Raw genomic sequence first — 24,435 nt, 5'->3', positions numbered from 1 at the left:
TATGGAGCCATCTAAAATGCCTGTATCCTCTACATAAGAATAAAAAAGGACTTTTTATCTTCTGGAGAAAAAAAGATAAGAACAAAAATGTATTTTGTCATCTGGAGAAAAGAGCTCAGAAACATATTCGAAAAAGGTATCTATAGAGATGAAGCCCTTTAAAAAGTTTATGGAAATATTGATATCAATATTACTAATTACCCCTAGGGACAATATATACTAAGGGGGAATCTAATTATAAATATAAGTATTAAAAATGCACTTACAGAAAAGATGAAGTTTTAGAATGAATCCCAAAGGAACTTTCTCTTTCTCTGGGAATCCTTAAAAAGTGGGATAGATTCCCAGTTTGTTGGGATGGTTTTACAGGGGCTTGTCTAGAGTTCAGATGATTTGTTTGGTAACTTTTCAAGACTCTTCCAGATACAACTTCATCACTGTGACATAGCTGGTCTTACCTTGAACTTGAAATATTCCAGCATCTTTCTTATAAAGGTCATCTGTACTGCTGTTGTCCCCTTTATTCCATTGATTAGAAATTTTATACACATTCTCACACACTCCAAACGCACAGCATTGGTAAGCATAAGGCATTTCTATAACCCTTTAAATGAAGAAAACCAAAGAAAAAACGTATGCTTAAAGAAGTCGGCTGTTAAATAGAGTGTTCATCTTTCAACCAACAACTCCACCTTTGGATTTTAGCCTTAATAAATAATTTGAAATATTAACTATATGCATAAAGATGTTCATTACAGTGCTATTTATAATAACCAAGTTATTAAAATTATTGCTATGAAATTTCGATAATTGCTAAGGTTGAATGATGGATGTATTATTTTCTCTACTTTTGTGTTTGAAAATTTCTATAATAAAAAGTTTAAAAAAATGATGGCCAGGAAAATTGTAGCACCATTAAAAAATGCTTATGGTATGACACAATGTTAAGTGACAAAAACATGATGAAAGTTTGTATGCATACTATGAGTCTAACAATTAAAAATACATTGGAAACAAAATATGGAAGGAAATAATATAATCAGTTGTTTAGGGGGTATTTTTAGACTTTTTTTTCTCTCTGCTTTCCAAACTCTCTTTTGTGGTTACAATTATTTTAAAAGTATGTAAAAAGTACTTTGATTTAAAAAAATATATATGTACTCTTTCAAGGGACTTCTTTACTGATAATAAGCATAACAGGTTTTATAGAGCATTACTTCCTCAAACAAATATTAATTTAGTACATCTCATTAGAACATATACACAAGCTAGATGAATTTAAAAATGTAAACAGGACTACGATAATGTTATAATGTTATTTAATTACATGTCCTAGTTTACATCCCATGGATCAATGGTTTCCAAACTCTTTCCATGAACTCAATGATTCCGGGAGGCATCCTTGAGAAAGAAAGGAAGTGTGGTCAGGAAGACCCGTTCCCCCACTTCAGGGCTTGTCCTAACAGTTCCCCAAGGGTGGGAGACTTGAGGGTATGAAATGCAATTCAAAAGAGTCCCATGACCTCATAAATTTTGAAAACCACTCTAACACGTCTATTATTTCACATGACCACAAATGTATCTTATTAGTTTTAATGACAAACTCACTTGAGTTCTGGAAAGTTTTCAGATGATATCAAGCTCTGTAAGGCATGATTTCCTGTTAATTTTAAGTGAGTTAAACCATGTAACCCAGTTACAGGAAAAGATGACAGGCGGTTGGACGACAGGTCCCTGCAAAACATCAAACGACGATTGGCTTTTAGTCTGTGTTAGCATAAAACATTTATGTTAAAAAAGCAACCAAAAGATTATTAACTGTTCCATAAAAACTTCTAAGCAAGGTCCTCACTCTTAGTGATAAAAGTAACCATTTTGGTTTTAGCTCCTGATGCTTATTTCTATTTACAATCAAGATCACAGGGGTAAAAATGTTTTAATTGAATCCAAGTTATATTTTCTATAGTCAGCTTAATTTTTCCAGGTGGGGGTATCTAAAATCAAGTGACAGGTGCTATGTCTAATTTGAAAAGTGATGCTCACTGGATTAAGTTAGGGGCTGAGGAGGAAACGTTGGGAGTTTATTCCCTTCCTTCTCCCCTTAACTACTATCTGACCAATTCCTTCTTTATTAGACAAGGGAGATGGGGAGAAAAAGGAGCAAAAGGCAGAAAGGAAGGAAATAAAAATGGACAGAAGGTTTTCTATTAATCAAGATGGCCAACTATAAAATGAAAGCCCTTTAGAACTGAATTGGCTTCTTATTCCAGTCCACCTGATTGCTCAGCAAAAATGGAAAATTTCACCTCAAAAACAAGAACCAGCTGTCACCCAGCTCTTCAGTTATCCATATAAGGGCCCCATGGCCTTGGAGAGCAGTGGGGTTCCTTTCTGATCTGATACAGCTCTAGTGTGGGGAATGCTGAGGACTGGTCAATCTGTGCACTGAGCTTCTTCAGCAAAACCAACATTTTGATTACTTAGACGGTCCCTAATTATTAAAAGACATGCCATAAATAAGTATTAAAATACTCACAGCTTTTTCAGAGATGGCAAAGTAGAAAATGCTTTGGAATGAATAATGGCAATTTTGTTCCAAGCTAAATTCCTATTTTTAAAAAAAGGCAAATGAGAGAATTATGTAAAAAAAGAAGACCATGTGAAGTTTTACCATATATATATTCATTCTTCCAACAAAATTTAATTTCCATTCAGGAAAGGAAAAATTAACTTATCAAATCATCCTTCATATAAAGTTATTAATAGTATCAAATGATTATGGAGAGAACTTTAAAGTAACCATGTTTAAATCTATCCAGAAAAATCATTCAGGTGGATATTTTAGTTTTTACTCTCTTGCTAAGAAGTTGACTTTAATTTGGTTGTAAAATTTTATTAAGACATTTCTAAGATGAGTGGGGAGAGACAGGAATTTCTGAGCCTCTTCCTCTGACAAGCAAGTACTTTTTATGTCCTTGGATATGTAATGAAACTCAGCAAGAATTTGTCTACATTGCCCATGTATGTCAGGCCTTAAGAGAAACAAATATTTTCAAAAAAAAAAAAAAATTCCAGTAAAGGAGACAGACATTTAAATTCTTAACTGGGAAATGAATAAAAGAGGGGCTAGCATATGTTGGAAATAAGATCCTTTGATAACAAAGGAAATCTACAATTTATGGAGAAATAAAATTTCCTCACCCCTCCCCTCCACAGACATATATATATATATATTGAAGTGCAGATACTTTCACAGGAGTAGGAATTTCCACATTTTAAAAAAGGAGCAATGAACTTAAAATTTGCATTTTTTCAAATGTCCAACTAATAAGGGTAACTAAAGGGTAGATATCTGAGTAAATTGAAAATGATCACAGCCAACTTTTCTCTAGCACAGATAAGTGATTTATTTATGATATCTGCATCCCCTGAGTTACCTTGGAAAAATGGTATTCACACAATATTTATTTTCTCATTTGAGAGGCTTCCTTAAAGTGGGGGAAACTGGAAGAAGCCTTTTTATTTTGCCCCTTTCCATCCCAGACCAGAAGAAAATTCCAGCTGCAACGAAGAAGAAATGGCATGGAAGGAGTGGGAAACTACAGATGGCAGTTGGAATGAGGTGAAGAGACTGTCTCCCACCGAGGTGCTCATACAATATGCGTCCAGTGAGGAAGGCAAGTCATACCATCTGTCAAAGTCTCCCTGGCAGCTTTAAGTAGAACATGCCCCGGTGAGCTTCGCAGAGCAGAATATCAGGAACATAGGCCAAGTTCTGCCTTATAGAGATGTGATTGGGTTTTTATGTAAATATGGGAGAATATATATGTTCAAAGGACTGTAATTCTATTATTATTGGTGAGTCCGTGTGCTGGATCATCCCAGTGTGCCTGCAGGAGCTCCACTCTCTGGCCCTGTTCTGTGTTTAGGGCTGGCCCTGTAGGCTGCATCCCCAGCCTGCCCCGCTGTTTCCTGTTAGAGTCCCAGAGGAAGCCCCTGGAGAAGAGGGAATGTGGGCACTTGCGCTGTTCTCCTCTGTTTTGGAATCTTGTCTCTGGCAGCAACTGCACACTTTCTCAACCACGTAGCCCCTCTCTGTGCCTTAGCTCTTCATGGGTTTTGGAAATGCCATTTCTTCCCTGTGTTTCTGCAGCCCAGTCTTGGTCATGCTGTTGGGTTCCGCACACTCATCCCTTGCTTGCTCTCTGCCAACACCTACGTAAGTGTCTCTTAATTCGAACCATCTGGGGTGAATTCTGTCTCCTGTTAGGACCTCAAAGATATACTCTAAAAGAATATATACTCATTCTAATGAGAATAACAACAACAACAACAGCCACAGTAATAATACTGTTGCATATTTACTATGTATCGGGAATGGTTATAAGGTCTTTTATTTACATGTATTAAATCATAAATCTCAAAACAACCTTAAGAGATAGGAATTATCATTAGTTCCATTTTATTGGTGAGGAACGAAGCACAGAGTATAAGCGACTTGCTCAAAGTCACAGAGTAAACTCAGGAGCCGGGATTCAAACCCAAGCAGACTGACTTGAGAGTCCCTGATCTTTTGCTCAGAACATGTTTGGAATTCTTAATAAGAGAGCCACTACACTAGACCCTGGGGATAAGAAGATGAAAAAGTTCTTGTTTTCAGGTAGAGCAGTGCTGTGTGTTGAGACCTGCAGCAGAGAATGTGCAAAGCACCTCAGAGCGGAGTGGGCTCCCAGACAGGTGATCATGTTCTCATGGGATGGACCGGGGCAAGTGTAGAGTGGGGAGGAATCCACCGGGCTGCAAGGCCAGGAGAAACAGCATCTGTGTGTCAGGGGACTGGGAACATGTGGGTGAGAGTGTGTTCCAGGAGATTGGGATCAGATTTTAAAGGGCGGTGTTGGGAAGTTTGGTCTTGATCTTGAAGACAATAGCAGAATAATGTTTTTGTTTGTTTGTTTGTTTGTTTGTTTGTTTTTGAAGCAGAAAAGTAACATGATTTGATTTCCACTCAAGAAAGAATCCCTCAGGAGATTAAAAAATGGTGTAGACGATAGAGGCTCTATTCATCTCTCTGGTGACCAAATGAAAGTTGTGATGGAAACAAGGAGAAGCAGCAAGGAAAAATTGCCTAAGATCTAGAGGAACAAGCCATACAACTAGGGAGAAGTCCAAGAAAACACCCTGCAAGAGCAGAAGGTAGGACAGGGCGAGGACGCGGGGCTGCCGGGTCTCAAGCGGCTGAGTGAGACAGAGACCGAAGCAGCGGCAGATGCCTCTTAAAGGGACTGCGGATCTTCGCGGTGATGGACCTGCTCGCTCTGAGCACCAGTGCTGATTCGGCTGCGTGCAAGGGCCACCAGGGATTTACAGGGAGACATTGTCAGAGTGAAGGCTTAGGCGAGACTCAGTAGGTACAGAAGTGTCGGCAGTATCCATTGTTCCCTGTTTAGCCCTCCCCGCTACCAGTGTGCTGGACACTGCACCGCCATAGCCGTGATGTCATCAAACTGGATAACAGAGGTTGGTCCACCCAGAGGATTCCCTGACACCCCACCGTCCCCAACTCAGACCCCACCCAAGGCATATCCAAGTGTATCCTCAGCGAGTCTGGTGCTCCTTGCTGGATTCACACTGGTGGAGGCAGCTGGCCTCAGTTTCTGGTGTGGCCTTCTGAGGCAACTATAAGCACAACATCTGTGGATTGCTTGCTGAATCTTAACAGGTAGCCCCGGAGGGGCAGAGGTTTGGGCTAAGTTTGGCCTGCAGCTGAACTCCTCTCAGGACTGTGCCACTGGACAGACACCTACTTCACAAATCCACACTAATAAGACCGAGAGATTTAGGGATTTTGCTTAGTACATAGAAACAGACACAGAAAGGCAGCCAAAATGGGAAGACAAAGAAGCAGAAACCATATGAGAGAAGAGAACAGAGATCCAGATAGAATGGAATCAAGTAATCTGATAGATGCAGAGTTCAAAACATTAGTTATAAAGACGCTCAATGAACTTTTGGAAAGTGTAGATAAATTCAGTGAGAACTTCAACAAAGAGATAAAAAACATAAAAATGGAAATGGAAATTATCAAAGAAAACCACTCTGAAATGAAGAACACATTATCTGAGATGAGCAGTATATTAAATGGAATAAACAAAACAATAAACAAAGTGAATAAAGAAGAGGGTCAAATGCCCTATCTAGAGGACAGGAAAGCCAATCAGGGCACTCAATCAGAATGGCAAGAAAAAAGATGCCAAGACTATAAAAATAATTTAAGGAGGATATGGGACACTATTAAGGCTCAAAATATTCATCTGATGGGCATAAGTGAAGAAAATGTTGAACAGCTGTTTGAAGAAATAATGATGGAAAACTTCCCTAACCTGGTAAAGGAAATGGACGTAAACCCCAGGAAGCTCAGAGAATTCCAAAAATCAGGGGTCCAAAGAGGCCCACACCAAGACACATCATAATTAAAATGCCAAAGTTTAAATACAAAGAAAGAATATTAAAAGCAGCAAGAGAAAAACAAATAATTACCCGTAAGGGAATACCCATAAGACTGGCAGCTGATTTCTCAAAAGAAACAATGCAGGACAGAAGGGCTTGGCAAAAAATATTCAACAGGATGAAGACCCAGGATATACAACCAAGAATAATTTATCCAGCAAAGCTATCATTTAGAGTTGAAGGACGGATAAAGAGCTTCCTAGACAAAAATAAGCTGAAGGAATTTATCACCACCAACCCAGTATTACAGGAAATGTTGGAAGGACTTCTTTAAGAAGAAAAAACATGTATCAAAAACAGGAATAAAGAATAACTACAGGAATAAAAAAAGTAACAACTACATTCCTATCAATAAGTACCTTAAATGGAAAAGAATTAAGTGCTTCAACCAAAAGAGAGTGGTTGAAAGGATAAGAAAACAAGACCCTTACATATGAAAAGGAAGGGGAGAAGGGGATGGAAAAAGATATTTCTTTGTTGGACCTAGAAGGTATTTAAGTCAGACAGATTTCACTTATATGCAGAATCTAAGGAATAAAAAGAACAAACTAATCAAAAACAGACTCACAAATATAGTGGACAGTTTGGTGTCAGACAGAGGGGAGGGGGATTTGAGGGGCTGGGAGAATGGTGTGAAGGGCTAAAGAAGTACAAATTAGTAGCTGATGGATATTTATGGGAATGGGGAACACGGCATAGGGAATGCCGTTAGCATTAATATGTTGGCTAGGTGGAGGGTCAGGAGAGGGAGGGTACAATTGGGGGGATCGTTTTATGAAATATATAGATGTCTAACCAATGTACTGTATACTTGAAACTAAATAAAGAAATAATTTAAAAAAAGAAAAAGAAAGAAAGAATCTCTTTGGAGAATGAGGTGAATGGTTAGTAATTGATGGTGGAAAGACTGGTGAGGATGATATGTTAATCCAGGGGAATGATTCTATGTGCCTGTGGAAGAAGAGTGGATGAAACAGAGTTCACAGAGTTTGATGAGTGACGGCACGTGAGCTCTAAGGAGGAGGAGAAATTCAGGAGACTCAAACCTATAGCCTTCAGAATCTGTGTAACATTCTTTTGGTATCTTTAAAGGTCAGTCTTTTGTTTCTTTTGTATTTGTGTATATAAATATATATATTTATTTATAAAAATATATTTTTTGGTGAGAATATTTGAGTTCTACTCGTTTAGCAAATTTCTATGTTATAAAAAATATTATCAACTTATCTTTTTAAAAAGAACTGACTTTTGGAAACAGACGGAACTTCAACCTGGTGAATAAGGTAGGTAATAAAAGTAGGTAAGATATTTTTGTTTTACATTTATTTAAAAAAGTAAAAGAACTTCATAAGCTGATTTAGCCCAAAAGTAAGGAAAAGGCAACACAATTAAATTCAGAACAATATAGTTTTCAAAGTAAATTTTTGGGAGAAGGTGATTCTTAAAGATGAATTTAAAATGTTTTGAGGAATGGCATCATTTTATGAAGGTATAGTCTCTTAAGTGTTAACAACAACTTTAGGAAAGAAAGGTTTTTAATAATATACATTATATATTGTCATCATTTATCAAATTTACATTGCAATCCAGTTTCAGGATGGAAAAATTTTAACTATCACTCCCCAAAATCTATTACTGGTTGTTGTTTTTTTTTTTTGAATTTATGGTTAATATATATATATGAATTTTTTCAAACATAAAATGTAATTAAATGTTTACAGATCTTGGCCGTCTGAGCAACAGAAGCATTTTTCAAAGACAATTGTGCTCAAACTTTAATGTACTTGTTAAAATGCAGATTCTCATGCCCCACTCCAGAGATTCAAACTCTCGAGGCAGGTGAAGGCCTGGAATCTGCATTTTTACAGTCACCCCCGCCCCACCCAGTTTCTTAAACACTTTTAGACACATGTTGAAAAACTGTTTAACTGTGGAAAAAAACAAACAAACAGGCAGAAAGATTTGTGTGGTCATCTCATTTGTATGCAGAATGATCCCTGACAAGTCCAGGCTACTAACAGAAACATATTTTGTAGGCCAACAGTGTGCAACAGTGTGGCCTCTTTCCTCTTTATCAAAGTTTCATGTCTGCTGACTGGCAGAGAGCAGATTACAAATTTACCACTTTTGAATTTATTTCTGGAAAGGATCACGAGCAAAATACTTGCCTTTTCATTGCGAATATATTCACAAAGGCCCAACAATACACATATACAGTGAAAAGGAAATATCAGGTGAAAACCCAAAAGAGAAAGAAATTGCTCTGTGGTGGGGAAGGTGCTGGGGGTGGTACTTACAGAGATCGGAGGCTGAGCAACTGCTGGAAAGTATCAACTTTAATTTCATAGATTTCATTGTGTCGCAGGTCTCTGAAATGACAGATTTCCGAAGATTTATTATTTCAAAGTCACTGGTTTCAAAGATTAGTCTTCAGAGAATTTTTACAGTGGGATTACCTGCCCTCAATCAAAGGAACACATAAAGTGTTACTAGCAAGTGATTGTTTAAAAAAACCTTTTTGTTTAAAAAAGAACATTACAAGGTACACGACTTAAGTATTGCCTCTCTTTCAAAGCAGCTAATTCCTTTGGGTGAATATAAAACTATATTCCAAACGCCATCATCATTCAAACACCTTGAGGATGCCTCTCCTGGTTCTGCCTTTTTAGTATTCTTTCTTGTATTCTTTAAGGGTCTTCAGGACTTTCAAATCTTTACCTTTCAGAGATGGATTGTTTTCCTCCCTTGATCGCCCAATGGCATTCAGAGAAGAATTAAGTGGGAAAGGGTATATGTTTAATATTGTTTTGACCAAAACAAAAGTATGACCATAATACAATTAAGGCTGATGTTTTACGGAGGAGGAAATTCTAGGAGAGGAATTCTAAAATGTTTCATGAGTAAGTAGCATCAGTGGCACCTCAAAAATGGCCAATTTGGCACCTCTTCTAAAGATGACTATTGTGAAACAAACATACCAACGAACTCAAGTCCTCCATATGAAAAAATAACACAACTCACTGGATATGTAAGTTCAGAAAAATTCCAAAGCTCAAACAAACCTCGTTCATTATTATACCAAGTTTAGGAGGAAAAAACCTCAAATACATAATAAATGCTTTACTTATAGTCCAATGCATGGTAAAATAATATTATGCGTAGTTCCCAAATTTATAGCTATTGTATACAGTCACATCTTGTGTGTGTAAGAAGGGAATTCATCGAACGTGTCCCCAGTGAACCAGAGGGTAAGCAAACCAATGACCCTGGAAATGTGAATTGGGGCTCTTGGTTTTTGCTAAGATGACTTAGAGAATCTTATAGACGTACATTTTCTGAAGCTTTTGGCAGACTGAAAAACTGGGTAAATCTTCTAGCAGGTTGTAAGACAGATCTCTGAAAAACAGAAGGTACAAAAGGGAAAATCTGTTACCTATTAATGGTAAGGAAACATGCTTTGCTCTCTTTTCTCCTCCAAGATGATATATCTCCCAAAGGCAGATCCGAATGTTTTCCCAGCCCTGACATAGAGCAGGTAGTCACTGGCATTATTCGATTAAGCGACAGATTCGTATGTTTACTGAAATGTAACTGTTATACCTCTTTAATTTATTTAAATAATTTACTTATGAATTTATTTATATTTTGTTAGTGATAATCTACAGTCTTCTAGCTATTATCTTACTGAAATGAGTACAAATTAAATTAAATAATTGTGCCTCTGTTTCTAAGCACTGCTGTGTCTCTACAGCTAAAAGAATCATTGTCGGTTCTTTTCTAATCAACTAAAATAAAAGCTCAAAGACAATTCAAAACATCTCACTAACTTTGAAATCAATCACTACAAGGGGGGAAAATATCTAAGAAAGTCTTCAGCCAAAACTCAACAAATTACAGAATAACAAAAACATCTGGATATATTTAGAGTATAATATAACTAATCTAAAACAAGCCATGGTAATTTGCAGAAAGCTTAAAAAAAAAAGATGATAGATAAAGTAACATATATATACATTATACATATATGTGTGTATATATATATACATATATATATACACACATACATAATCTTGTTTTGTGTTTTAGAAGTTATCAGCTAATCAACCAACGCATTTTCATGCTTCAATCTATTCTTAAAACCAGATCACCAGTATGCAACTAAAAAATCGATACTGTTTTCTAAGAGTGTTTTAAATTATTTTATTCTTATAATTGATCACCTTATCCTACATGTATCGAATAAATGAATTTATATAGAAGTACAGTTCATTTACTACACATAAATAGTTCAGAAGCTGTTTTCAAACACAAATTTGTACTTTATACTAGATGTTTGAAAGACCAAACCAAACCAAAACAAAAAAACAAAGCCATACCTCACACTTATATACAAATATACCTGGTTAACGATATGGTATATATTTTTGAAAAGTAGTGAATGAAATAAAATGGACACATATTATCAAAGCTGATAATAATTAGGTTCACTTATCTCCATAGACTTCAAGGAGACAAATCCTTCCAATGTGTCTCTTAGTAGAGGGTACATAAAACCTTCTACATAAAAACACAGTATCACCTCCTACCTAACTTCTGCCTAATAACTTTCATGGTTAATGTTGATTAAGCACCATGTTTACAGCTTTATCTGAACTATCATTTAATCCTTGTGGTCACCTTATAAGGGAGATACCTGTGATTATCTTTATACAATGTAAAATGACTTGCCTAACATCACCAGCTGGTCACTGGGGAAAGCCACACACAGCCAAGTAATCCCCATGGAGGTGAAGCAGCTTGGGGGGGGGTGGGGGGTGGGGCAAAACCATTCATATACAGTGAAATTTCCTCATTGAACAAGTACCCAGTAGATGATTCAGCCTAAGAGGAGAGCTCTGAGACTTACATTTCTAGAATATAAAATAAATTGTAGTAGAAGTTAGGACTCTGAGTTCTTCTCTCAATTTCAACTAATTTTACTTGGTTGATATGCTGGCTAAAGCATTGATGTCTTTCTCAGTTCTCTCCTTAAATGAGAAGATATCTGCTTTGCTGATCTTACAGGTTCATTGTGAAGAACAAATCAATATTATAGGTTTAAGTGCTTTGAAAATGGCAAGATACTGACATTAAAGTATTTATATTTTTTTCAGGACTTTCTAGTTACAACTTAAGGAAAGAATAATGGTGTAAAGGAAGTGAGAAATAGTATGTCAAGCGCTAACACTGCCTGAGAGTTGTCAATGTTTCAGGTGCACGTAGTAACTCATTTAATCCTTGTGATGATATGCTGATGGAAGTGGCCACATTCCTATTTTATAGATTGGGAAATGGAACCCAGAAGAGGATAAATAACTTGCTCAAGACACTGTACTGCTGTATAGGGAAACTGGACTTGAACCAGAAAAATAGACCCTAGAGCATTTGCTCATAACCAATTTGCCAGTCAGTCAGCCTCCATTTATGCAATTCTAGACCTGGACGGTTTATTATTCACTCTATGATATAGTGGAGATGGATGTGATTTACTTATTTATTTTTTCAGATGTGATTTAAATACTGGCTCTCTACTTATTAATTACAGTATTGTGAAATTCTAGTCATGGAACTGAGCCAGGTTCCTCAAGAAATGAGGATAATTATACCAATTCTGGGTGCGGTAGATAGAATTCTAAGATGGACCCAAGATTTCCATCACCTGGTACATGTAGATTTTTTCTGAATTATTCAATCAAACTGCCCGTATTTGAATTTGGACTCTCCTACTTTCTTGCAGTGTGACTTTGAGAAATGTACTTAACTTCTCTAATTCTCATTTTTCTTATCTGTGCCTACACCTGGGGTGATGTGGGGTAAAGAAGAGGAGACTTGCTCTGTATTCCCTTCCTTCAAACATGAATGCTCTATTCCAAGGCTACCATGTGGTGTTATTGCACCTCCACATCACTGAGCAGCTGAGGTCTGAAGTGATGTAGCAGGCTGGGGACAGGGGAAGGCAGAACTGCCGTGGCAGACATCCCCATTCTTCCACTTAAAATTTGTAGTGCTGCTTGTAGCTCTGCTGCTAGGTAAAGCCTGTTGTGGAATTACAGGCATTCTACTGCCTGGATGTCTATTATGTGAGAACAAAGCCATGGGAAAAGATGAAGTGTCCGTTTGTTAAGTCCCAACAATGCTTGAGAGGACAATTACAGGGTTGAATGGGAGTTGAGGAAGAGGGCTGAAAATGGAAGGCCTGAACAAGGCTCTTCAAATTCCTATAAACAGCTTTTTGTAAAACATCGGAAAGGCAGAGAAAAAAAGCTCCACGTCAACAGAAATAACATAAGCAAACTGTTTAACCATTAGATGAAACATTAGAACATGGCACCCACAACTACCCCGGAAGAATGTTTGGTCACCTTTATCAAGGTTTGTGTGGATCTGATAACTTAATTTTTTATTTTGGCATCCATATTGGGCTTTTAATCTTTTATGTTACATTTTTTTTTCTGTCCTGTAAAGCCTTTAGAAGGGGAAATGAAGTTATTTTGGCTTGTTCATATCCATTTTCTGAAAGGAAACATGTGCTAATTGAAACTCTAATGGGAGATCGTTTGGGATTCGGAAACAAAGGGTACACTGCCAGCATTACCAAGGTCATGGCAGAGAGCCATTTCCCTGGCTCAGTGCGGGCAAAGGAGGTCTGACCTCCTGGAGACCTGCAGGGAAAGGACTTTCTCTTCTTTTAAAGCACTATCGAAATAATGTCTGCCACTTCACCCCTAAATGGAAGTTGCCTGTTTACACAACATTATAGCCTTACTGATACGCACAGCACTTGGAGATTAGGTAACTGATCACACACGGCTTGAGGAAGAGATGAGATCTGTGCTCCAGTTAAAGTCCTGTTGAAACACAAACCAGACATAATTCCTATATTCAGGCATCACACATATTTCGACATATTTTGATTCACTGACATTAAGACTGGTCAGGCTTTAGGCAGTGCCTGTTCAGGGCAAAGTCAAGAGCCTACTCAGGTACTCACAGACTCTCCAGGCTCGCAGTTCCCGTTAAATCAGGAAATTCAGTTATTTGTGAGGCACCATTCAAGGTCCTAGAAGGAGAGGTACATGAGTATTATTGGGGGAAGATTCTAGAAAGGGGTACCTTTTATGCTCATTTTCAAAGCACTTCAACTTATAATATTTATTTGGTTTTTATAGCAACCCTACAAAGGGAAAGTGAAATGTAAGAGGAAAACTTACAGTGTTCTTAGTTCAGGTAAATGTTGAAAAGCAGATCTTCCAACAAGCTGGATGGGGTTGTCATAGAAATGTCTGAAAAAATGCGAACACCAATGTCAGTATAAGACTTGAATGGCAAATGAAGATCTATTCAAAATTTCCATACTACATTAAAAATATCTATGTAATTTTGCTTATACTGTATTACACAACATTCCTGATTACTTGGTTTCAGACAAATCTCAAAAGTGTTCTAACTCACATTATAAGACTTTTGGTAAGAAATGCATACTACATAAAATTGAAAATTTCTGACAGCAACGGAGATATGAGTGATAGTTACTAAGGAGAAAAGTAAGTGAACTGACTGTAGCTATTACTTAAAAACCTTCTTCTGCCTCCAACAGCTGCGGGCTATCCATTGAGTGGCAAAAAGGTAATTCAAGGTACTGGCAAATGTATCATTAAAGAAAGATGAAGTTCTGTACATCTACATGAAGATTATATCCTCTGGTCAAATCTTATCATAACACACACAAGGGACTCCTCAAATTATTTGAGAGGAAATGAACTATTTTGGGTGTTTTTGCAATGTTAGAATTTTTTTGAATTAACTATTGCTCTAAAAGGTGAGACAAAACTTAAAAATATTATGTTATACAGGTGTTTTCAATGTGTTAGTATTTGCACTGCCTGGTCAATGGGACCCCATAAATGGTTCTGAGCTGAGACATCTTTCTCATTCAATGGAATTCAACAAATACTATTTGGTGTCTCCTATGCTCAAAGTATGAGGATAGGTACTGCAGGTATTGAGAGACTAATCCAGAAAGGAAGGTACCATTGGGTTTCTAACATGTGCCTGGCATTCTGCTAGATGCTGGGGGTTTGAAGAAGAATGATAAAATGTCCCTGTCCTACAGAAGCTTGGAATCAGCTGGGATAAAACAAATAAATAAGATTCTATCACTTTCTAGTTGACAAAGCATTTTCATATCGATAGCTCAACTAATCCACCCAACAACTTAAAGATTCATAGCACAGACACTTAGATACTATTTTCTTATTTTTGGAGGAAGAAACTTAGGCTCAGATACTCTGGCAGGTTCATTACCTCCCAGATCTTCAATTTTCTAATTTGTTAAATTGAGATAATATTACTTAGTTGTAGTGTTTGTGCACGCATTGAAAGAGCTAATGCATGTGTAACATCTGGCACAGTGCCTGGAATATAGTTGTCACCCAACAACTTAAGTCTCCTCTGTACTCCTACCTTCTGACCTCTTCTTTTTCCTTGGTTAAACAATTGGTAAGAGAAAGAGCTAGAGCTGGAATATAGGTTTTCAGATTAAAAAAATGAAATTTTCCTCATAATATTACATTATCTCTGATCTACGTATATGCTTATATGTCCATATGTATATACGCTGGGTAGATAGGATACACGTTTGTATCATAAGGTAGAAATATCACAAATACAAATATCATGAATACAAATATCACAAATACAAATTAGGAGCTATAGGGTTTTCAGAAGAGAGTTCTCTCATGAGGTCAGGTTTCATGAAATGTCATTTGAAATGGACCCTGAAACGCAGAATTTTAACAAGCATAGTGAGGAGATGCAATTATAGGAGCGAAGGAAATAAGAGTTTTGTTCTACGAATTTAGCTTAGTCAGTCTGGATTATGGCATAGGATAATTGAGGAGAGCTTTGGTGAATGGGTCAGGTGGATTGGCTTGGAAGGCTGTGAATGTCAGGGTAAGGAGTTTGCATTTAGTATACATAGACAATCCTGAATCTCTGTATGTTTCACAGCAAGAAGGTGACAATATGGATGCCATGCTTCAAGAGAGATGACTGCCAGTGGTGGAGGCAGGGAGAAGAGTCTTAGATTGGTAAAAATCTAGAAGTAATGGCTAACAGAGAGGCTGGTGGCAGTGGGGATGAGAAGTTGTGCATAGGATGGGGACTACAGAGGTAGAAATGAGGCCAGGGTAGCCAGTGGGACACAGGGCACATTCACAAAAACCAGAAACCAGAGGGACATGGATGAGGGTGGCAGTGACAAAAGATGGAAACAGAGGCAGAAGCAAGGGGACAAGAATTTCAGGAAGAAAATAGTCAAAATCAGATAGTGGACAGAAGCTCTAATAAATTCGGGGAGCTGTTACTTCTCCTTGAGCAGTATTAGCATATCAAAAGAGTGATGAAAAAAAACCAGTCCCGTGGCTGCTAGGAAAAAGAAGCAAAGGCAGCGCAATTTGCCAACCTCTTACTATGTAAATACTCTCTAATGAGGACTAATGTTTATTGGCAATAAACTTTAATAACCTTAGTTTGCCAACATACTGTCAGAACATTTCAGAAACGATGAATGGTATTTTTTTTTTTTTTTCAGTCGTCAGGGCTAATTAGGACTCCAGCTCATTTGTGACAAATACTACACAGTTCTAGAAAGCCTCTCAATCAAATTGGCACAGGACAAATATCTGCCAAGAAGTGCCCCTAAAGTCACATTCAACAGTTGTCTTTACTCTCCTCCTCTATCTTCCAGACCCCTCACCCATGACCTCAGGCCAATACTATGTCCCAAATGTGCCAGGTGTCTTTTAACTAAGAGCCAGTCTAATTCTAATGGATTTTTACCTTCCTATGTATCTACATATGATCAATCTTATGTCTGTGCTGTGAAACATAGAATTAATTAAACATTGTAGTTGTAAGTCTATTTTATGCTTTTATGGTACCTAAATCCTCATATACACCTTTCTACAACATATGAACCTTTCTAGAATTACGACCTAGCTTGTTATTATATAAATGTGACTCAGTGCTTAGGCTTAACAATGAATGGTTATGGATATAGAGACTTAGCATAAAACAATATCCTCCCTTCCCATTCCCCACTGCTAATTTAGGCTGGAGTCTATTGCTGTAAAGGACTCCTATTTGAATATAATAATTTATATTTCTAGTATACTTGGATTCAAGTTCTGATGACTAGGTGACCTTGACATTGATGCTTTAAAAATCAGTTTTATTCTTTAGAAAATAGAAGCAAAAAAATTTCACAAGATTATTGTGAAGTGAGACAAAGCATCTGAAGATATGAAACATAATGTAATGCATATCGTAGGTCCTAGAAAAAAACTTTTTATGTAATTTTAGCATTCAGCTAAAACCTGGCAGAACAACTTTCTATACACTTTTCTATGTAGAGTCTTACATCGACTAAGACAAAACATAGGCAAATATAGAACATTCATTGTTTTATATTTAAAAGTGCAATACATGTTACATTTCAAGATGAAGAAATCAAAAAGAACTATGGCCACTTACATTGTAATAAGAGACGGGTTGCCTACAAATGCTTTCTCAGGTATTGACTTGATATTGTTGCTATGAAATCCTCTAGAAAGAGAGGAGAAAATACTTTATAGAAAATAATGTGTAGGTAAAATTATTTAATAGCCTTTCCCCCGACCCTCTGGGCAATAACCAATACATTTAGTAACTAGAGGATAAGGTTAAATTCCTGCATTTTGAAACTTTCGTGTCCTCACTCTCTAACAGAAAAAGAAATCACAATCTGTCATCTTGAAAGAGGAATAAAAATTCTAAAAATAATAATTGTGCTTTATAGAAACATACAATCTAAGGTTATAAATAGAAAATCCATCTGTGAATATCCAATAGATGAGCACCGTTGTCTAACAACCTGAGACAGAGGGGACCATCTTGGGAGAGAGGATTATGATCACTCCTCCTGACCCCATTTGAAGCTAAGAGAAGAGAATATTGACTTAAGTTGCAGTGAGATAGAGATTTAAGTAATCTCCTTATGAGTACAGAATTTCCTGAGCTGAAGGAAGGTGCTCAGTGAGTCTGTCATAGCGAATTGATTCTCATCTGTCGAAGCTAATGTCTACATGGCAGAGGGGCAGAGTCCAAGTTTGTTGGGTCCTTGTGGGCCTGTGGATGGATGAGATGAGTGGCAATCTTTGGTTTGCCTGACCACAGGCAACGATGACTTCCCAATGAGGCCACACGTGGGTTTTCCTTAGGCAGAACCTTCTAAAGATTTTTTTCTTATAAACGAGCCCTGCCGTCTATCTCCTTTAGTTGGCTGTCTTATTTCTCTCTGCCAAGAGAATAGGCTCTGTTTATTTTCCTTTCCCAGTGTCAGAACATTCCTTACATAGGTTATTTTTAGGTACAAAGAAAAGCTAATTAAATTATAGTATATAAAAGACAATATATGCAACCAACTAGCTAAAAGTTACTTTTACTTTAGTAAAATTGTGTTTTATTTTTAATTATATAAGATTTTTGAAGCATTTAAAGAATATGAAATAATGTATGTGAAAGCATCTAGCACTGCACTAGGCACATACGCTTCGTTCTACGTTGCATAGACTTTTGCAACCTAGAAAAGTTTGTTTTTCGAAATGCTCAGCAAATAATTTCATTACAGTTCTCTACAAATCTATAAAATCTATAAATATTGGGGGAACATGGGTTAGGAAAGCAGTATGGCTTAGAAAATATGTATATTTTTTTCTACTCTACATATGTTAGATAAATCCATTATAAATTAAAAAAAAGATTATCTGATGTTTGCTGATGATAGAATCAATTAAAACATTTCAAGTGTAGTTAACTGTCATTTATATGAATTAAAAAAAATTTTCTAGTAAGTTACATTATGTATAATAATCAAACATATTTTAAAATGAATTCACAAGGAACAGAGATCTCCCATTAAATTTGTCCTAAATACTTACAGTTCTTTAAGGTTGGAGAGTGTCCTGATTGCAGTGGGGAATTCATCAAGATTATTATAATTTAAATCTCTGAAAGTAAGTACATAATATTTTTAGTTTTTCATTTAAAAATCCGTATACACTACATTTACAAGGAAAGTTAACATGTTATTTCAATGGACTAGTATCATTGGTGAAAATTCTCTTTTCTTCTCTTTCTGGAGAAAGATTTGTTTGGCTTGCTGAACACCATCATTCCACAAATATCTGCACTAAAATGGTCATTAGACTGATCATGACGAATTTCAAAAAGGCTTGATTACACAGGAGCATGTAAAAAAAGGGAGGGAACATGTAGTAGTATTAATGTCCAAGTAGGAGGGACACGTGACCAGATATTGGTGGCTTGCTAATACAGCTCTTTACCTGAACCTAGCGCACTAAGCTGCCAACTTACATGTTCCTCTGTGGGCTCCTGAATCACATGCCCTTTCTTGTTCCCTCCTGCACCCTCTTTTTCTTCTGCATTTAGAGTCTCGCCTGAGAGGGCATCTTGGAGAGCTGCTTTGTCCTTCACTCCTGTAGAGCACCTGTATCCCTCAGAGCCTGAGGTCCAGGATAACAACCTGCTTCTGAAGAGGTTTATATGGCAGAGGATACTCTCAGAAAGGACAGAACATTAGGTCTAGAATTTTCTCAGGGTCACAAATAAGGATTCAGAAGTATGGTGTTTTGCTTGGTCTGTGAGGCAAAGCCCTCATGCACAGAGATAGAATAGCTAAACAACCTCAAATCAGTAATTTCTCTATTTGTTATGACACAAATGGCTTTTCAATTCCATTACTCATGAGAGCTTTATAGATTTACTCCACCTTATATCTACATCTTCATATGAAAAAGTAATTGCCTCCTGGTCTCTGGGAATGGCAGATTTCCCAGATGACGCAGAAAAATCTTTTGGTCAGGCAATCAGATGTGGTTAGATCTTCCTCTGTGGAGAAGGACTGCTATTTAATTTTAAGAGAGAGATAATTTGACTGAGTCAAATGTGAATCAAGATTCCTACTTGTCTGGAACAAACCATCCGTAAGCTATATTGCAGGCAGGAAACTCCTGTCTTTTGTGCACATAAATTTTTTTCCTGTTTGTAAATCTCTCCAGATGATCTGTTTTGATTAAACAAGATTGAGCCCTTATAAATTACTTGAATTTTTAGCGAGGGAAAGGAAGAGGTTGGGAGTAACCAATTTACTGATCCTCTGTAGCTCTGGGCAAGGTGAGGGGAGGGGGGACGATAAGACTCATAAGAATTTGTCCTTAAATGTTACTGTGTGGTGTTTATATTTGATCCTGGGTCCTCATCTCAAAAAAGGAGGCAGGGAGGGTGGTAAGAAAGGCTGTTTATGGAAATACCCATCAAAGCCTGTCCTGTTTTTGTTCCTGTTGAGTTGAAAAGGACTGGAAGGTGCTTTCCATTGCTAAGATCCCCAATCCAGCTCTGTGTAGATAAGGCAGAAGTTCTAATTTTTCATAGCAGCTGATAGGAACTACTTGCCTATGCCATTAAGTTGACATCAAAGTCCTGCCTGGACAAAATCATCTTTGGCATCTCCTCAGAAGAGATGATCCCTCCCTTCTAACAGGAAACAGAGTGACTTAAGTAACCCTGGAAAGAGGGCTGTTAGTGTTGGTTGGCCTCAAGGAGACCACCACCAATAGATGGTCCTGCAGGAAATTAGTGGACCCAGATCTGGTTAGAAGCTAAATAGACCATGTATACATTGCTAAGCTCTGTATGTAAATGAATAATGGGCTCCAAGGCCACAGGAGAGGTGGTCTTTGGTCATCTCCTTCTGTAGTCCCAATAGAGCCAGCATTGTAGAGTCAGTGGCCCTGTGTGGTTTATTGCACTTGAATATTAAGAAAAATGATGATTGGGTTAGGGGCACAACTGGAACCACCTTCTTCTTGAAGCACACTCAGAACCCTCACTTCCTGTCACCCCACCCTCAGTATGTGTCTCCCCTCGACAGGGCAATGAAGAGCTGCTCCTTGCCTGGGAAAAGGCTTGGCTTGGGTGTGGCCCATAAGAACCTTCTTGCAGTGGCTTTGGGAGACATTCTAGGATACTGTCAGCTGGCTGGGCTCTATTTTTATTATAAGTAACAACTCAGAACTGAACTTTTGACCTATTCTTTGGAAGTAGACTATAGAGGTAAACATGGATTTCAGAGGCAAACTAGAGAAGGAAGCAAATCCCAGTTATGCTCTTGAGTAGCTATGTACTATTGGTAAAAATAACAACTTCACTAAACCTTATAGTGGGAGAGTAATGGCTTCTCTCATAGGATGGTTGCAGGAATAATTGGAACAAAGTATGCTAAATGCTCAGTGCAATATTTGACTATAGATATACTCAATACATGGTAGCCACCATTACTTTTTAATCTTTAGAATTGCTTTAAGAATGAACCCTAGCTGTTTCCTAATGAGATACCTGTTCATTTCAGTTTGGAGCCTCCGGCATTTGCTTGGTCTATATTCTCTCATTCAGTGGGGAAGACTGAACTTATGAATAGTGAGCCCGAGTGACAATATAGAATTGATCCTTGACAGGGAATACACATTCCTAAGTATTCACTGCTCAGTGGAAAGCATCTCATTTACCTTATAATGATTCTAACTAATTTATCACTCTTGTTAGATTAAAATAAAATCTCTGTTTTATTGTTTAGCTTTGTGAGGTGTGTGTTTGTATGTAAGATAAAGCCATTGTAAATATTTGTTTAAAGCTCAGGCAATTAACCAAATCAAACAGCAAGCTTGACTTTAAGGCTATTTTGATTCCTTCAGAATACTCATGAAAACATTGAAAAAAGGGAAACAAATAAAAGGTCAACTCACAAAGTCTCTAAGCTGTGGAGACCATCAAAGCATTTCTTTCCCAGGGAGTGGATTCTATTGTTATGGAGATGCCTGCAGAAGAACATTACGGACACAGTCTTGAAGGCACACTGCACTTAGAAATTTAGGCACAGCATTTTGATTGCTTAAATCCAAAGACACTGATACTAAAGAATGCACCGATTATATATAAGATTACACATAAGAAAGGCTTTAATGCTACATGCCCCACTCACTCTTACTGACAGGTGATTCTATATCATAGAATTTAATAGGCAGTCACAGTTTGAGCTTTTGGGTTTGAGATATCAGGGAATGTATCATAATATGAGCAACACGATTGATAAAGTAAATCCAGGTTGTTCTGTGTGGTTGTTTGGCATATTTTCCAACATGGGTTATTCAGCATGGCTTTGGAATGTAGAGTGATAAGCAGAGACCCTGACCATCATTAATACAAATGGAAGATGGAGGAAGGGACCTAGGTTTACTAAACTCTTTTATATTAAAGCTGATGGCTTATAATGGCTATAGTCCCATGGTGGCACCATAGGTTAACAGAAAACTACAATTTCAACAGAAGAAAACGGTGATCAGATTTTTTGGCTGCCCAAGGGTATTAGTTATCTTGACACAGTATTAATGTGTATAATTATCACCTTTGGCTTCATGATAAGTCAGTTAGGTCAAAGCCAGCGAGAGCAGCTGTGTGCACAACTGAAAACTGGACCCAGTCCCAGAGGGATTTTTGGAAACTGGGCTTAAGGAAGACAGAGTAAAACAGAATAGCTGGATATCTGTAAATCCATTCTCTCTAGTGGAAGAAAAATTAAATCACCTACCCAGCTTTTCTGGTGGGTCTGTAGCATCATCTTTGTATGTGAAATGCAGTATAGAAATTTGTTAATATCACCAAAGGTTTCTTATTCTTTCAGACTAAGGTTACTATTCTTATAAATATATTTTGGTTTCATGTGAGATCTATGTGACATTTATAGTGAATCTTCTTCATGTAACACATAGAGTTGAAGGGAACCTAAAAAATTGGATAAGATGCTGGCCGGCTCTCAAAGTAGTACGTAGGACAGTGCGAGAGATAGACATTTAATCAAGTAAAGTGGAATGCTTGAAGATAGCAGTGGACTGGTAGGTGGGCATGCAGCAAAAGGACAAATAGTGTAGGAAAGGCCTTGCACAAAGTGAGTACATAAATTGACCCTACAGCCTGGCAAGCAGTTGCCATTTTCCTATATCAGCATTGATTGACCATTTTATTATACGCACGAGACATATCGTTACACTCCTAAAGAAGACTGATTATTTTTCAAACTATTACTTGAGAATCATTCTAATTTACTGAAAACCTAGACCCAGTAGGGAAAAAAGCCATACACATGCATAGCTCATTGTTGGGTTCGTTCTTGCTTCTCTTTCCTTGGTAGGGGTTCAAGAAGTATTTATTAATATAAGGTCGTATTTCATTTTGACCTGAATTATACATTATTATCAGAATGACGCATTTTTATTACCTTCAGCCACTGTACTAATTGTACAGTGTGGTGATTACTTCTGTAACATGTAACGGGTTTCCCTAAGGAAGAGGTCAGATTTTATTATCTTTGAATGCCTAGCAGTGCTTGGCACTTACCAGGTGTTTGAAAAATGCTGTTTCATTTGTTTATACAATTAGAACACTTAAGAGTCATTTTAGGGAAGAGTTAAGGGCGTTTTCTCACCCTTAAAATGTCCCAATGCAAGGTTTGAAGGTCCAGCACTTTAAAGCCAAGGTCTTACAGTGAATTTAGAAACTGTTAAAAGGGAGAGAGAAAATAATCAATAGAACTTACAGAACTACCAAGCTGGAGAGGTTTCCAAAAGCATAGTCTGGTATGTGGTGTATTTTGTTCAGGGCCAAGGTCATGGCCTGCAGTGCTGGTAAACTTCTAAAAGCCTGGACTGGGATTTCCGTCAAAGCGTTGTCATCCAGCCACAGGTGCCTCAGGGAATGCAGGCCACTGAAACAGCTTGGGGGGACATAGCTGATGTGGTTGGCATCCAGACGCCTGGGGGAAGAAAGCAAGCAAGAATGAAAAAGAGGCAGAGACCTGGCAGAAGGTGGGCCCTGAAAGAAAACCTTCAATATGCTGATTAACAAGAGTGAAACAGGGCCTGGGGCCTTCACAGTCCCTGATGTCTGGAGCATTTTGCTCTCCTGGTAGACTCTCTTTCTTATGTGAGTAGAACCATTGCTTCTTAGGTAGAACCTTGGCTGTAAAATTCTAGGTTGTGGGTAACATGCTGTCGTGCATGGAAGTGGCCTTCCCTGAGGTATAAATTTTCCGTGCAAAGATCTTTTAGCTTTGCTTTCTTATCCTTTCCCTTCCCTCCCATTCTAAGCCAGATACATGCCTTTGAGCTCCCTGGACTGTTTTGAACACACTAATCTACTAGTTTGTTCATTAAGGCTCTGGAAAATGATTATTTCAGTGTTTGAAAGAGACTGAGAAATATTTAAAGCCTGGTAGAGATACACCTCAGAGAGAGGAAAGGGGACCCTCTCTCTTTTTCTTAGTGCTGAAAAGCCTAAAAACTGCAGGCTTTCTGGCTTATCCTAACCATTTGCAATGGGCAGGTGTTTGTTTTTATTGACATTTTAAATAAATAATAAAATTAACAGTGTTTCCACCTTTTGCTTCTTTTTTCCACACACAGTTTTTTTTTTTAATGGGGACTGTAGTTCTGGTTAATGAGCTGCTGCAGTTTCAGAGCCAGCAGAGGGAGTGCAAGGCATTTATTTCTCCCTTATCCAAAACAAACAGTGGCTATAATTACAATGCCTTAACTTTTCTCATTTCATTGAAATGACCAAACAGAAGCAAATTAAAATTTCCTGTAAGGTGCATGAACAGTAGAATCACCATCGCTCTGCTATGCTTCTAACAGCCCTCACTCATTTTTCCAATCTGTTCTTAAGGCTTGCGCGTGTTTGCATTTTCCAAAGCTAGGATTAAAAAAAGAAGAAGAG

The 24,435-nt window shown here is 37.6% G+C and overlaps 1 protein-coding gene across 1 annotated transcript in view; it reads right to left on the bottom strand.

The window, feature by feature from the left end:
• The window catches only part of LGR5 (leucine rich repeat containing G protein-coupled receptor 5), a 115,275-nt gene that overhangs the window by 5,183 nt on the left and 85,657 nt on the right, over window positions 1-24,435 (bottom strand). Inside the window, exons 5-16 of the mRNA XM_006923744.3 lie at window positions 23,258-23,473; window positions 21,411-21,482; window positions 18,528-18,596; window positions 17,083-17,154; window positions 13,761-13,832; window positions 13,541-13,609; window positions 13,326-13,397; window positions 9,841-9,906; window positions 8,808-8,879; window positions 2,537-2,608; window positions 1,609-1,734; window positions 459-604 (exon numbers count right to left, since the gene is read on the bottom strand). Coding sequence (XP_006923806.1) covers window positions 459-604; window positions 1,609-1,734; window positions 2,537-2,608; window positions 8,808-8,879; window positions 9,841-9,906; window positions 13,326-13,397; window positions 13,541-13,609; window positions 13,761-13,832; window positions 17,083-17,154; window positions 18,528-18,596; window positions 21,411-21,482; window positions 23,258-23,473 — 1,124 coding nt within the window. The remainder of the gene's footprint in view (window positions 1-458; window positions 605-1,608; window positions 1,735-2,536; window positions 2,609-8,807; window positions 8,880-9,840; window positions 9,907-13,325; window positions 13,398-13,540; window positions 13,610-13,760; window positions 13,833-17,082; window positions 17,155-18,527; window positions 18,597-21,410; window positions 21,483-23,257; window positions 23,474-24,435) is intronic.

This window comes from Pteropus alecto, unplaced genomic scaffold (genome assembly GCF_000325575.1).
Source record: "Pteropus alecto unplaced genomic scaffold, ASM32557v1 scaffold76, whole genome shotgun sequence".
NCBI lineage: Eukaryota > Metazoa > Chordata > Mammalia > Chiroptera > Pteropodidae > Pteropus > Pteropus alecto.
This window is presented reverse-complemented; position numbering and strand designations above follow the sequence as displayed.